General features: G+C 40.9%; 2 protein-coding genes and 1 long non-coding RNA gene across 3 annotated transcripts; 1 reads left to right on the forward strand and 2 right to left on the reverse strand.

The window, feature by feature from the left end:
• The first annotated feature begins 605 nt into the window (after nt 1–605).
• Nucleotides 606–3,447, forward strand: atraid (all-trans retinoic acid-induced differentiation factor). Its single transcript, XM_051408287.1, has 7 exons — nt 606–747; nt 939–1,072; nt 1,368–1,436; nt 1,972–2,043; nt 2,136–2,257; nt 2,362–2,462; nt 2,573–3,447. The coding sequence occupies exons 1-7, from the start codon at nt 655–657 to the stop codon at nt 2,675–2,677; spliced, it is 696 nt and encodes a 231-aa protein (XP_051264247.1). The 5' UTR covers nt 606–654; the 3' UTR covers nt 2,678–3,447.
• Nucleotides 3,448–4,187: 740 nt separating this feature from the next.
• Nucleotides 4,188–9,668, reverse strand: eif2b4 (eukaryotic translation initiation factor 2B, subunit 4 delta). Its single transcript, XM_051408283.1, has 13 exons — nt 9,596–9,668; nt 9,066–9,103; nt 8,776–8,956; nt 8,395–8,604; nt 8,217–8,299; nt 7,084–7,175; nt 6,828–6,942; nt 6,009–6,085; nt 5,735–5,837; nt 5,473–5,600; nt 5,089–5,266; nt 4,744–4,924; nt 4,188–4,538 (listed from the first exon to the last, which is right to left on the reverse strand). Exons 1-13 carry the CDS (start codon nt 9,615–9,617, stop codon nt 4,339–4,341), a joined length of 1,608 nt encoding a protein of 535 aa, XP_051264243.1. The 5' UTR covers nt 9,618–9,668; the 3' UTR covers nt 4,188–4,338.
• Nucleotides 9,669–11,469: 1,801 nt separating this feature from the next.
• On the reverse strand, nt 11,470–14,210 carry LOC127368633 (uncharacterized). The gene is made up of 2 exons (XR_007885858.1): nt 13,238–14,210; nt 11,470–11,905 (listed from the first exon to the last, which is right to left on the reverse strand). It is a non-coding gene; the product is annotated as an uncharacterized LOC127368633 (long non-coding RNA).
• Nucleotides 14,211–16,299: the final 2,089 nt, after the last annotated feature.

The following is a 16,299-nucleotide window of genomic DNA, read 5'->3' on the forward strand; positions in this document are numbered from 1 at the left end:
AACGCTAACATAACATGTCACATATTTTATACTTAAAGATATAGCATTTCAATAACATTTTATAGATATTCTACCAATATGAGTTCCTATATATTTTGAATATGATAAAATCGTCTAACTTGAAGTCCCCACTGTATTTGGTGCAACCCAGAAAAGTGACAGGGAAAGCGCAGTCCAAATTCATTACAGTCAGAAAAAATGCGTCTAGATTTTGTCAACAATTTTAGAAATGTAATGAAATAGGACTGTTAGTGTAGTACCTACAACCTACTTTGACTTTTGGGCTTAATTGCACAAAATATATTTAAAATTATGAAAAAAAAATTGCTCGAATGATTCGTTGATTTTACATAAAGAATGTATACATTGCATTAAAAACATTACATTAATCCAAATGCTAAGTTGTATGATTCATTTTTGGGCATATTATGAGATTTTCTGCACAAATAAACAAGTTAGATGCTTACTGTATGTACTCGTCTGCTGTTGTTTATTCTATTCACCACATAAGCCGATTATATTTGTTTAAATGCTCCAAATTGCGTGTATGCGTAATTGCAGCGCAGAATTAAGTTAGACTTCTGGATAAAATGTTGGACCAGCTTCCTGTCACATGTCCGCTACAGTAGGATCATATGACTTCAGTCGAAGAAAATGAAAGCTGGGTGCAGCCAGCTGAAACCTGTAGTTCTTGTTTTGATCTTTAATGTATGTTTTTACGCAAGTTACCAAGTAACTGAGCTGCAGGTAAGACTCGGATTTGATCATATAAACGCTGTAGTCTACTAGAATAAGTCAATGACACATCGTATCCACATATCCTTGAAAAACAGCTTGTTTTGGTAGAGGTACAGTAGCTGTAGGTGCCAGCGAGGATGAGTGGGGAATATTGTTTATAACTTTTTATTTTTTACCATCGTAATGCTTTGTAATCACAGGTATGTGAGCTGTGCGGCGGGACAATCCTTAATGACACCACAGTGGGCAAGTTCTGCTCCTCATCCGCTGGTCGGGTCGACGGGCGCTGCTGCTGGACAAATGACAACACAAGTGATCCTGAACACATCATCGGGTAAGGATCTTAATGTTGCCTTCAGGGTGTATCGGAAATATAGGGATTGCATTTTATTACACCAAATTGCAAATGGCCTGTGGATAACAAGATGTTAGATAGATGGATAGATAGATAGATAGATAGATAGATAGATAGATAAGATAGATCAAAAGACATATTGGGTTGAAAACAAATCTTTTTTTTCTGCTTTGTTCTCTATCTGTATATAAAAGGTCCTTCCTATCGTGTATTCTACATACTGTTATGTTAGTTTTGATAATGTTGATAACTTGTTTTTGTTTGTTTGTGTCAGGTTGGATCTGTCCAATTGTTCACTAACGCACGTGGAGGATCTCCAGGCAGCATCAAGGGCATTAATGATGTATGTACAGTAAAGTTTCACATCCTTTTACCCAACACATAGTATAGTGAACAGGCAAAATAAGAGAAGGCTTTTAGTGACTCTGTGAGGTTATTTTTAAGGCAAAGAAGACAAACTGTGCTTATCACTACTCTACATGTTGATTGATGATTGCACAATAGTAAGGGCCCGTTCTACATGATAAATTGTTGTACTGCTGCACTCAGGGAAAGTTATGCAGGTGATTCCTCGGAATGATCTTTGTGTTGATAAGCTCTTTCTCAGGAAGCAGGAGTTTAGGGAAGTTTCTATTCCTGGCAGCAATGAAAAACTTGAATCTCTATTACTCGCAAGGACCAAAACTCTTCAACTACTCTTGAGAGAAAGAAAGGAATGAACTAAAGCACATGAACTCCACACAAGTACATAATTAGAACTCCTCCAGCAGAAAGAATAAATGAACTTGTCTTATTCATTTTTTATTAATAATATCTGTGTGGAAGCATTTGTCTTTGCCCTTCAGAATGTTTTCACTTTATATTTTTTGGCTTTGTAGAGACCTCTCCCTCAATCCCATTGTCAACGTTAGTGACTCAGCATTTCAAGGATTTACTGAGTTAAATTACATGTAAGTATTATAAAAACTAAAGCTATGACAGCAGCTCACGAGTATAAAATTCGTTTTTTTTCCTTTGTAACTCTGTTTCTGTGTCTCTATAGGATTTTGCCACAAGACATATTTTGCCCGGGAGGCAACACTTCTTGGGAAAAGGTGGAGGTCAAAGAGGGAAATCGCCTTTGTGAGGGCCAGAAAGACACGTGCAATCAGACTGGACAGCTGTGTAAGTTCCCATCCAATAATATTCCATTGTGACGCATTAAATCTGCAGTAGCCTCCTGGTAATACGGGACATCTGTTCATGTCATAATTATTGACAATCCTCAGCCATTAACTGCCCCGAGAACTCCCTCTGCGCCCCCTATGGCCCCGGCTTCTTTGAGTGCAGCTGCGCTGACAACTATCATGGATACAAGTGTCTTCGGGAGGTCAGATCCGCAAGCAGCTTTATCCGAACCTTTATTTATTTATCTACTTCATTACGAAGTTTAACAATGCTGCACTCGAAAGTTATAGCATTTATTTTCATTGTCAACAGGGGGAGTTCCCGGCCCTCCAGGTGTTTGGGCCTCTCGGAGCATCTACAGTTGTGATCGCCATCCTGCTGTGGGTCACTCAGAGACGTAAGGCCAAGTCACACTGAGGCGGAACCGCAGGCGACTTCTTTATCTGCAATGATCTACTGAGCTGAAACTGACTATTTCTGAAAGGGAAAATGCTGACACAAAGTCTGAGGTGACTCTAGGCTTTTTTTAAAGTTATGTTTTGGATTTTATTTTTTTTAATTTGACATCTTTGTGGGGCAGCTACATTTTATCTAGAGGCATTTTTAAGATTGCCTCTAATTTTCTTTACTGCATCATCTGTGCAATTTTAGAGTGAACATAAATTTGAACACATGTTGCTCCCAGTTTTAAATTCTTGGCAATAATACCACTGGTAACACTTTAATTATATTTTTTAAATGTAGTCAACTGACACAAGATAATAATGAAGAGGTTGAGGTCGAGATTTGCTTGCTATAGACGGTGCCAAACATGCACTGAATGTGTAGGAGTTTACACACTGGAACTACGTGTCTTTAAGCATATTTGATAAAATATTTGGTAAATTCTTTACTGCATGTTGAACATGTACTTTACTCAGAGCGAAACCAAGTCAGGTTCACTATATGAATGATGTAAAGTCAAGTATAACTGACTTTGTGCTTTAATTAAGTTCTTTATTAAAAGTAAATGAGATTGAGTATAACTGCTACAGTATGCCATCACCTTATTACCACATCTGATATGTTGTGTTCCTACTGTTGAGTTACACTTTGTTCATCAGTCACATGTGGAAAAATGTCTTGATGTTAATGGGCAAGTAGGTTTTATGCTTCCCAATGAGATAATAAAAATATTAAAAACAATACATATACTGCTTTGTTTTGAGTTACCATGAAATCAAGCACATACGAAAAATGTGTTCACTTGAACACCGTTTATGGACTTGTCTCTGGAAGTGTCACCAGTAGTTTCATAAGCAGTCCTAGAGTGTTCAATAAATAAAATGGCTAGATAACTGAGTGAAAATCAGCTATTGTATTAAGTAATAAATGACCACTGTAGAGGAAAGAGTGTGTAGCTGTGGACAGAGCTGTTTTCTCTTGCTGTTAAAACTAAAATTTCTGCTAAAATCAAATTTAAAGCATGTGAGAATCCATGTGTTGACTTTGTGGACATGAAAACAGACAATCTGCGTTCCTTTGCCAAAAAAAAAAAAGTTTTACTACCCAGTTAATGTCTTCCTCTTTATGCTGTTCAATTGATCAGGTCAATAAAAACTAGACTGAAGAATTTATGTGAGCCATAAAATTCCTCTTGAAATACTGCATCTCCAACTGTAATTAGGGAACCATTTCTGGCTAGATTAAAATTGCATGCTGTGGTTTACTATGGGAGCGTGTTGTGAACCACAGTGGAATTGTTCTGCTCTAAATACTTGCAATTAAATGTTCTGTTGTTAAGAAACCGTTCATAACATGGATCTGTTAAAACAGCTAGCCTATACCCAATATTTAAAAAAAAAAAAAAAAAAAAAAAAAGGCAGAACTACCCTCCTCAAATCTCTGTAATTATCCAATCCTACCATAAAAACACACATGGACTCAGTTTAAAAAGCTTATGCCATTTCAGATATATATTTATTGCATGCTAAAAGCACGATATTTTGTGTTGTGTGCAAGCATTCAAGCACACAAACTCCCCGCACACAGAGAAACGGCCCCTGGGCTCAGACTGATCAGACAGAGCAGGAGGTCGTTCACTGGTCCACGTTTTTGACTCGCAGCACCACGGGGACCGAGGTGCACGGGATCATTCCCAGATCCGTGATGACAAGGTCCACAAAATCAGGCGGTGTCACGTCATATACCAGGTTAAGCAGGCCAAGAGAGGGCACTTCCTGCCAGTGCTCTAGCTGGGTCTTCCCTTTGCGGGTCACGATAAGGTCATCGGGGTCATCTGGAAAGGGCAGATAAAGATCAATTCTGACTGATTCTGACATCTTTAATAATGAATGTTGGGAAGGCATTTAAATACATAGATAAAACTGAGCAAAATCATCTGAATTGACAGGATTGAACATCAAGTCACTTTAAAGAAACAGACTCGTATATTTACTCAACAAATCCAACAAGCCACTTGATTTTTATTTTTTAAATCATACCTAGTTCATTGGACACGAAGGAATCTGTCTGCACCCTCTCACAAAACTTGTAGGTCTCACAACACACCAGAACAGGCACGTTAAAGGCTTTGGCCACCAGAGCTATCTGTGATGTCCCCACGCGAGACATGACATAACCGTTGGCCAGCAGAGCGTGAGCACCAAGGAACACCTTCGATACCTACGAGGTCCAAATTCAAGGCATTATTATAAAACTCCCACACAAACAAAACCAGTAAATACATTTAACTTGCTTCAACAGAAACTGTTGGCAACTCTTCTGGGTAAATAGCAATGCCTTGCTCTATTTACTAAGGCTCTAATGTGGGAATGTTTTGTTATTACCTCTGGAAGGATGTAAGAGACAGCTGAGATAAGGACATAGGTGCAGCTGATGCCCCTCTGGACGAGGCGCCTCAGGGCCTCCCGGCCCTCCAGTCGAGGCCTGCTGTCCACTACGATCACGCGGAACTTCCTGTTCTTCTCAAAGGCCTCGCACAGGATGTGGTTGACCAGTGACGAGCTGAAAATGAGAGCGGGTCATGTTAGAAAAGAATGTGGAAGGAAGGTGGGAGTTTTAAAGGGCGAGACAAGAAAAAGGGAAGAGAAAGTGGTTAGAAAAAATATTTTAGACCTGAATACAGTTAATGTTGCATTACTAACGACAAATAATTAGGCAATGCTTGCTGACAAGGAAGTACAGAGTCTGTGTTCTTTTCATGTGCTTACCATCCATAAACTAGGATGACGTCCCCATCACTGATCTTTTCTATGGAGGACTTGGCAATAGCTTTAGCAGCAAGGTTGATCTTCTCATCGATGTAGCGATCGATACAGTTCAGCAGTTTGCTCTTTGCCTAAACGGAGACAGAGAGAAGGGGGGGGTGGGGTGGAAACTGTGAATCTGTGACTTTATTGTTTCAATAAAATATGTTAGCTACAACTTTATGACCTCTGGATGAATTATGAGAAAAACAAGTGTGACAATAACCTCTTCTTCTTTGCACTGACTAGGAATATTGGAGATCTCTTTCTTGATATATTTGATTGCATTACCCATGCTGGCTGACAGAGGGCGACATTGATTCAAAAAACTGCAAGAGAAATAAGATAAAAGGAATCATGTTATGTTTAACTGTGAATTTTAACAGTTCATTTATTGCATTTATGAAGTGATAAATTAAGATAGCAGTTAGTAGTAAAACTTAAACTGATTAGGCTAAACTGGTGAAGATACAAGACTAAAATTGGAACACTTTTTGTACCTGATATAAGGTTTCAGCTTGTTGACCAAGTCTCTAGATAGCTCCTCATTTGGAGGGGTAGTATAGTCCCTTATAACCTGAGGAGAAAAAAAAAACAATGATTGCAACTAAAAAATCTGTCAACAACACAAAAATGTCAACTTCACACTAGAAATAGTGGGACTGTTGGCTGCTGGAAAGCTGAGATGCATTAATGGATGGACAGCCAGGAGGTAAACATTACTTGAAAAGCTGGAAGCTGAACAGGGTTGCTGGATTAACTTTGTACGAAGACTGTCCTTTAGCTGAAGGATCATGAAGAGTTGAAATAATAGCAAAGGAATAAAGGGGGGAAAATATAGTTTAAGCAATCACGTTTTTTTTAAATGAGGGTTAAGCTACATGTAAAGATTATTATTTTGAAAATCCAGCCTACTCCAGCCTGCTTTACCAACCACCAATTATTATTACAGTTTAGTGAATCCATCCTCAGTTTAGACAAGTGTATCAAGACAAGTTAACAGAGAAAATAACAGTTTTTGTAGCCGTATACGAAAGCTAGAACACTAAAGTAATATTGCAGCATTTAAAGCTATACAGTGTGTCCAATATCTGTTGACATCTCGCACTTTTATTGGTCTAAAGCAGGGGTTTTTCAAAGTGGGAGGTGCCCCAACAGTTTTAGGGGAGACTCAGAGCAGCTGCTACAGGATCCCACAGACATACAGGTATTGAACTAAGCTAAAGGCTTTCTAAGCTTTGACGGAGGCGAGGCCCACAGTCCACACTTTGAAAATCCCCAGTCTAAAGCACTCGGACTAAATAGTCTGTGCTCTGTACCTGTTTGAAGGCATGCAGCAGGGCGACAGAGCGAGCATTGGATCCTGCCACAATGCCCTGTGAATACTGGAGACCCAGTCGAACAATAGCAGGATGAATCACTGTGGAAGGAATGCTGCAACAGATAAAAAGAGTGAGATATAGAGATATAAGGTAAAATAAGAGACTAAGACATATTATCGGTACTGCATATATCAAATATCTTTTCAGACAATACCCACAACCTACTGTACTATATGGTATTCTGTCAGTTTACCTGAGTTGCTGTGTTAGAGGGGCTTTGCGACTGTACTGGTGGAGATGAGAAAACAGGCTGACTTTATAGCCGTAGTCTGACCGGAGTGGGATCTGAAATAAAGCAGATCAGAGTCCACTGCCATCAACCCCAGTAATTCAGAAGGTTAAAACTGAGATGATGAGGTTAACGCACAGTAACAGCACAGCCTCTACATAATTAAACAAACAGCTAACATCTGTGAGTAAAATTCTGTGGACCAGACAAAGGAACAAATGTTGCTATAGAGCCAAATTCCTACATTACCAATGAAAGGCTACTCTCAAATAAAATCCACAGACTTGTTCATGTTTAACTTTGTCAACAGAACTTTTATCATGTATAATTTTGTTGTAAATACTCCCCAAACACAAACAGAAAAGTATGGAGTACAACCATACACCCGCACAGCAAACAGCTCAGTGTTGTAGGTAAACACAAAGAACAAAAAGAAACAATGAACAAGTTAACAACTTGTCAAACATACACATCCCACCGACATACCGCCGCCTGTCTCAATGGACCAAGCAGTTTGCATCCCTAACTCTTTATGAGCGGTGTTGGAGTACAATAACAGTTACATGTTAGCGAACAAAACTAGACAAATGTCAATGGCACACATTTAAGAAAGTCAGACCTTGACCTTTGTAGCAGCATTGTATTCTGGTGTCTGAAAGAAATGTTACGTACAATCACATGCGGGTATCACTCATGGTTATGTGAGGTTGCAGAGAATGGCAGAACAAGATTAACACACTGTTGTTTTTTAACACCTGTCCCTGCTGTAAATAGCCAAACTTTAGACGCGCTTTAAAGTAAGTTATATATCAAAACACATTATTTAGGATGTTATTTATTGTTATCAATGTGAATTATTACTCATTTTAGTCATTTAAGATTGATGAGTCACCAACACGCCTTGATTAATCTGTTCCTTACTTGTATTTTCTCATTTCAAGGGGTTTATCATTTATATATTTATAGTTATTGTGCTCAAGATATCACCATAAATGCTAACACAGGGTGCTCACAACATTTGTGACAGGCAGTTTATGCTCATTACGTCCTGGATCAGAAAAAGCATGCACAAAAGATGACACATAACGGTAGCTAACCTGCTGTCTTTCCAATTTCTTTGCCAGTTTCTTTAAAACCTCCGGGTTGTCCACCTGGACATGTTCTGGGAGCCTCTTCACCACTGAAAACACATGAAAGGTGTGACTTTCTCCACAGTGTACAATGTATAATCTCAGATTGTCACTACTTGTGCTGACCTCCCGGATACTACAGTACCTGGCTGCAGCTCACTAGGCGGCGCTTTAGGTTTGCCCGGAGCGGCCTGCTGTCCCACCTCTCCCTTCTTGCCCTGTTTGGAGGCCCTCTCAGCCTCTTGCCGAGCTCTCCTCTCCGCTTTCATCTCCGCTTTACTCTTAGCTGGCTTGTCCGCCGGGGCAGGAGTTTCTGAGGCAGGCACAGGAACCAGAGTAGGCACTGCTGAAGGAGCTGAGGGAGACACAACAGCCTTAATTACAGTAATGCATCACAGTTAAAGAGAACATTTACTCGACCAGATGTGTCAGCTGATTGATTTACCAAGTGAGAAATGAATACATAATATGCTTTATGTGACACGTGTCAATGTATCAAACTACAACACATCCATGTAATATGCACCTTTTGGTGTTATGGGTTGTGTTGGGGGCTGAGAAGCTGGAGAAGCTGAACTAACAGGCTTCTTTTCTTTCTCACTTTCCTGTGAGGCCTTCTCATCTTTTTTCTCTTTGCTTTTCTTCTGCTGTTTCTTCTCTTTCCTCAGCCGCTGCTTCTCCTCTTTGGTCAGCTCTTTGCCTTCAGTCTGTCGAGCGAATATGTGAAGAACCGCAATGAAAAGGTTACAAAATAAAGCCTTAAATACGCAGCCTTATATACAGGAATGCGACAAAAAGTCAACATAACATACAAACCTTTGCTTGTTGAATACCATCCTTCTTAACAGGTCCTCCTGTGAAAGCAACCACAACATGATCATGTGATGGGTTTCTGAATCGGGCTGTAATGACAGAAGCAGCCTCCAGCTGTGGTGATGCTGTTAGCTGGCTGTATGTCACTGAACCTGCTAGGTTTGCATCATGCTAACGACAGCAGTAGCACAGACGATGGGCTACCATCATCTGCGCGGCGCAACAACAGCTTAAAGCAAGCATTTCAAGTTGTTCTGTTAATATATTACACTACTCGAAAAGATGATGCAATAACGTCGCGATGACTGCCGTTAAACTACTCTGTCTACCGCAACGGCACCGTTGACTTGCCTGCGATGCTAACGTTAGCAGCACTAGCATAAAGGAATTAAACTCCTGATACGAGACAAACCCAAACACCACAAAACACCCACTGTGAGCGCAAGGCCTGTTGTCGCTGCGCCCACAGACAAAGTTATCAAATAACCTGGAGACAGTGATAATGTCCAGCTGTTACACACTGCCGAACTCACCTGTCTCTCCACTGTCAGCCATGTTTACGATCCCGCTTCACTTCCTCTGCTGCTGCACAAACTACCGCGCCGGAATATGTGTATCGCCCCCTTGTGGAGGAAGGTGGTGCTGCTTTAAATGAATATGATTTAATGAGCTTCTTACTGTATCTAAGTGTACATATATTTTAACAGTGGCTATTTTGAACATGAAATAGTAGGGTGAACACAGACGTTGATATTAATTAAGGTTATTTGCCATTCAGGTCAAACAGAGTCATGGTGCTACATTAAATGGAACATAATCTTAATTAGTGTCATTAGTAACACCCATGTTAACCCGACTAATTCATATCAAAATGACATCTGCGTATCGCATTCACTTGAAAAATTATTCTGCTCTGTTTTGATCAATCAATGAGATACATCTAGCACACACTCCATGCCCAGGGCTGGCTCTCAGCCCTCAAAGCCTGATCCTAAGCCCCTAACACTGGGTCTCCAGCCCTGAAACAGCCTCCAGCGAGCTTCAGCGGGGCCCATGCAGGGCTCTGTGTCCCTAGCCTTTAACCCTACTGCTCTGCTGGAGAGCCAGAGGAAGGGAGGGAGGTCGGTGTGATCTATGCCCACGGCCGGGTGCCTGTTCTCAGCTGTCCTCCCATGTGGCTGAGAGGTGGTCCTGGGCATGGAGAGTGTGCTGGAAGTATTGCTTTAATTTCACATTTTCATGAAAAATTATCTCAGAATTTTGAGATAATAAGTTATTAATTCAGGAAAGGAAAGCAGACTTTTTTTTCTCCAATTGAATGGATACAAAATACAGTTTATTACACTAAACAAGTAACACATGGAAGTGTAACCAATTTTTTATGTACATTTTGGGGGGATTTTCTTAGATCCTTGTATTTCACTTTATAATGAGTGGACGTGTAGATGGGTGGTGGGTGTTAAATATGGGTATCAAACCTTGAACTTTAATAGGAACATTTCCAAAAATCTGGTACATAATCCCCCAAAACACAAAACATCACAGAACATAATCATTATTGCTGTAGAAATTTCTATGGATGCTTTTTTGTGGTTCTTTCTGCTCTGACACACCCTCAGGATGTCAGATTCTGGACTGATATGTAATTTGATGGATTTTGTTTGCATAACGTAAAATAAATAAATAAACAAACAATCAAGCAAATAAATAAAAGAAGGTGAAACACCTGTATTAGGAGATTTTGAGTATCATCTGTGCATGTATGGTTCCAAAATGAATAATTCTTTGCATTTTGTACTGTGTGTGCTTTTTACATTTATGCAATGAAGTGCACATCTGAAAAAGGCTTCATATACTACTATAGATAATTATTTATAACTAAATAAGTCTTCCATTACAACATAATTTTAGGCTTCTTTTTTCTTTTAACAAAATATATTAAGCAAATTCTCAGTTACACATGAAGCAATTCCATTTTCAGTACACTCATAATTATTTTCTCTGCAACCTCTTTGAATAAAGGACAAAGACTACATCTCTAACAGGGTGGACAAAAGTCATTATAACCTAATTAAAACATTATAGTTAAAGTGTCATTGAGTCCTTTTTGGTGGTGGTGTTTTTTAATGAATGTGGTTTTTGTGCATACCATATGAATCACTTATTAACTGAGCTTTTGGTATTGCATAATGACTACTCATTATACTGTTATCAGAGTAATACTTGGAAGAACAATTAGGCCACTTACACATTTTATACCATAGTATAATCAAAAATAAGAAAAATCCTACACTCACCCAGTTTAATATGGGCTTATATAAAGAGATGTGACTCTGTGAATATGTCCTTTACAATTGTTTAGATTTCTAAAAATGTGTAAGACATTCAGAAGAAATTTAACACTGTACATTGTCAGCAATATTTTTATTAACATCCATTGTCATACAGGAAACAACCAACAAACCACTGAAGAAAATAAACTATCTATCTGTCTATCATTGTTAACCGACTACCACCTCCAAAGTATACAGCATACACCACAACGCCACTGTGTCTTTGATTCCACGCTGGTGTCTGCTGACTGAATTCACGACGCAGTAGCTGGTTGAAGGGGACCAAACCTCACAGAAACACCTGACTTGGTTCCGTTTGACCAGCCACAGCAAGGTGTGTTGCTTCAGCCTCAAGAGGCAGAGTGAGAGGGAGAGCAGGAGGGGGGAGAGGAAGGGTTACAGGGGTAGAGGACACAGAAAAATAAGGAAAATGAGGGACAAGAAAGAGCAGAAATAGAGGGTGGGCATCATCTCCAAGCAGTCAGGCCGGCATGTCCTCTTCAGCCTTACCTGGAGGAACACAGAGAGGGAAAAGATCAGCACTAATGACATATCCTTACACCATCTCCATGTTACCAAGCAGATAGTTCCTATTTAGAGGTTTGGGAACCCTGACAGCCAGTGACATCGCCCTATTTCCTTCTAAATCCAGCCTACAGGAGCGACCCTTCACCCTCAGTGACAGCTCCACATCTCTGCCCTCCCTCCCCTCTTCCTGTGGTTGCTATAATGGGTGACAGCTGTGGTCTGTCAATCCTCCTTAACTGTCAGCCATTGGGGCAGGGCAGGAATTTTTCAAGAAGTCCCTGAGACCCGATCAGCGGATCCCTGGGAGTAATGCTAACTGCACACGTGCCTGAGCTGAAGGAGAGGGAACAGGCCTTTCACCTGTTGTCCTGCCATGCGTACACACAGACACACACACACACACACACACATACATACACACACACACACACGCATACATACACACACACACACATGCTCATGAACCCTGACATCCCCCTCCCATCTCATAAAACAGACAAAGGCAGCACTCAGACAATGCTGAATGAATCTCCATCTTTGTTAAATAGACAATAAATTCAGAAATGTCTCTTCTTCCCAGTGTGGTTGGTGCTCATGTCCCCTTGAAACCACACACTTCCTTACATTCCATAAGTGGTGTATTAATATGGGGATATAAGGAAGCATGTCCTCACAAGGGGCAACAACTGGATTCACTGCTCCTCGGACACAAAGCACCCTTTCATAGTCACAGTTGCAGAGTAGCAGGAACAACCCGGCTTAACAATGGTTAACTGTGACAGAGCATGCGAAGGAAGACACGTGATGGCGGGTTCGATCATCTGCGCCACAGACTTTAAAATTAAATGTTTAGGGTAATAGAGTGGGAAATTTCAAGTTTAATTTTTGTTTAAAGTGTGGCTTATTTGAGGCCCATTTTGCTTTTTCTTTCTGATAAACAAGCAAAAAGTAAGACCTTCCAATAGTAAAAGAAAACTGTTAACTGCTTGTTTGTCCCTGACAACAAGTATTAGAAAAATGTAAGATTAATACTGCTAAATACCAGCCAATGCAGCTCTTTGATGGGTAATGCCAATGTGATGATGCTAAACTCCCTTGTGTTTAAATAACTCTGGAGGGCGAGGCAAATTCTGACTTTCCAACAGACAAAGGTCACAATCTGCTTTCTTTCCTTTACTTCATGCCATATTAATCATTGATCCCAACAACTGTGTAAAAAAACCTATATTAGAACAGAAATGATAAGAAATGTTTAAAGGGTGCATATTTCAAACAAATTAAAGCTTAAATGCATTGAAAATCTTTTTTACTCACCTTCAGTGAAATGTCTTGTGCCTCCTCTTGTGGTCTTCTTGTGCTGAGTAGCTGGTGTTGAGCTTGAGGCCACACTTGGTTCAGCCGACATCTCCTACACTGTCTAGTGGTGACTTCCGTGAAAAATGTAACCACTTGCTATGTCAACCAGCTCTGAACCAAATGGCCATTTGAAAGACTTGCCCTTCTACTTTGATTGGAGTGTGACGGCTCCTCTGAGAGACACATGTCAAGTCACCAAATTTCCTGAATCTTTCCTGTATCACACCTCAGCTTCCCCTTCACCTGACAGAGGTGTCAGGCTCCGACACGGAGCTCTGTGTCTATCGTAAAACTTGCAGAAAACATTTAACAACTGGTTTGACACCTGATTTTAGTCACACAGTGCTGCAAATGAAAGAAACTGAGGACAAAAGTCTACAACATCCTAATCTAGAAGATTTGTTAAAACCTTGTGAACCTAGACAACCTAGATGCCCATTTGAAACTTTTATATTAACTAACAAAAGGAAAAGCTACCAGAGCTTTAAAAAGGAGCACTGTGACCAAAAACACTTTACCACAGAAAAGACCTAAATCTCAGACCAACCTTGTCCCTAAAGTTGCCCTTTCCACCCATTAAAAGCCCAAACTAATTTCAAACTACCCCTCAGCTTCCTGAGAACCAGTCCCCAACTTCATCCTGCCCCTCTCCTCTCTTCGCCTCAGCTATCCTGCGAACAACCATCCTCCTCCATATCTGGCCGGTGGATTGTGCCCACTACAGGCCTTGCAGATCGGCCTTTTCTATCCCGCCAGGAGCGCCCCCCTCCAAAGCGGCCTCCCACCTGTTGGTGTCCTTTAGAAGCCCGGGCCTCTCCTGCGCCTCCTGTCCGGCCCAATCAGGGCCCTGACAGGGGGGAGCCAGCCTGTGAAATCACACCTCTCAGCTGTTCACACTGGGCTCGAGACACCCTACACCCCTGCCGTTCCTCTGTTCAGCCCCCACCCCACCCTGCCTCTATTTTACACCGAATGTCAATGGCTCCATTTTGGAGAAAAAAAGAAAAAGGGAGAAAGAGAGGGATACAGAGAAACAAGGAAGCAACTGCACGATGGGCGTGTTTTATTGGGTTTGGGGGTCCAGTCAGAACAGCAGGCCACGAGTCACAGCTGAAGCCAAGGTTGAGTTTCATCCCAGTTTGGTTCCTGTGCTTCACTTTAGTTTCATTGTATCATTTACAGTATAGGAAAAAGTGACGTTCACTGTTGTCAAAGCATTTAGTTGCCTCTGACAAAAGCCATTTTTATGTGATGACATGATGTTTTAAGGTGATTACCTTTGCGAGGAAGCCGCAGTCAACCAAACGTGGTAAATCCTTTGATAAACTGTAATGTAAACCTCTGTTAATGAAGCACAGTCAATGATATGTGAGGAGTGTGAATGAGTTATACGGGGCTTCTTGTGGCACCATAAAAACTAAGCAATAAATTCTCCAGTAGCCACAAGGTGACCATCCTGCCGCCATGACACTTACAAAACAACACCGAATGTAACATAAGCCGCATTTGTGTGGAGGGAAAAATAAAATTAAATAGTTGAAAATGTAAAAAAAAATCAATCATCTTAAAGAGCAAGTTACCATGTAAAGTGAGCAGTTTCTTATCAGCCATCATCAACCATTTAACCAGTAAGCATCAGCATCATTTGTTTACTCAAACTTGCTGTTATTATTTTCTAAATAATCGTATAGAATCTGTAGATCCTTATATGACTGTTTTGAAGCATCTGTGTGACCACAAAGCAGCCAATACTGGTAGAGGCAACGGGCTCGAGCTCAGGGGTTCATTTTCCTCTGCTGCAAGCACAAGCCGCTCCACTAAGGTCAACACCTGTGTTCTAAAATCAGCGCTAGGGTTGGGTGTGATAGGAACCTGGGCCTCATTCACAGAAAGCTCGAGCTCAGAGAGGGGGGCTTATATTGAAACCTAATAGCCTCGCTATTTTCGAGGCACTCGCCGTCCACAAATAGCCACCCCATCGCATCTTTGTAGCTCCCGTTTTCTCTCCGCCACAGGATGTTGTCTAAATTCGACAGTTGTTCCATATTTCCCATGGCCCCAAGCCAGGGTGTATCACAAATGCAACATTTCCACTAATGTTAGCTATGCGCCAAGGCCTTGCCAGATATATCTGGGCACTAGGAATATCAGATAACTTTTGTTGTTGAGTGGATTCCTGGTCTCTCACACCGGACACAATGGTTAAGACACAAACCATAATCCTGCTGTTCCTCCTAACTGGACAGCTGATCACTGTCATATACTGAATCACAGCCTGAGGATTTGCCAACAAACAGACTCTCATTTAATCATCTGCTTCTCTTTCATCATGTGGCATCATGCAAAAGATCTCATCTTACTCTCTGATTTTTTTTTCATCTGTCAACCCCTCTTCTGTTTTATTTATTTGAGCTCCAATCATCAGTCTGGCAATCATTTATATATCTAACGAATCCCATGAAACTTTTCACAAAACACGTTTATTGTCCGATGCATGATTCAACGTGGGATTTCATTTTAAGTTCATCGAGTCATCTTTTAAGAACAATTAAGCCAAAATGTCAAGAAGACAGCGCCAGAGCTCAGCGGTTGTGCTGCATGTTAACTACAAATTGGGTCAGTGAGGTTATTTTTAACCCGTGTTCACATACCGGGGCCCCCGTTTGCTAATCACTTTGTTCCCCTCTGTCATACCCATCTACCCCGCTGCCAATGTCCCACTGCTTCTGGGGAGGTCACAACACACTTTTCTTGGCCGGAGGAAATTATTTCCCTCGGGGCAGCAGGTAGGAGTTAAAGCTGACTAACCCCAGAGCAGTTTTTCAACAGTGGATGGCATGGATTTCTATTGGTATAAATAAACAGGCAGCTGACACCAGATCAGCTCCTGCACATGCACAGGATGGGACAACCTCGCAGATTAAACCCCCTGGTCTTTAGAGGAAACTCTCTGCAGGAAGTGCAGAGTTAAAAAACATCTCCTGTCTCATTTGATGTTTTTTTTCTATTGTTCTGTAAAA

Source organism: Dicentrarchus labrax, unplaced genomic scaffold (genome assembly GCF_905237075.1).
Source record: "Dicentrarchus labrax unplaced genomic scaffold, dlabrax2021, whole genome shotgun sequence".
NCBI lineage: Eukaryota > Metazoa > Chordata > Actinopteri > Moronidae > Dicentrarchus > Dicentrarchus labrax.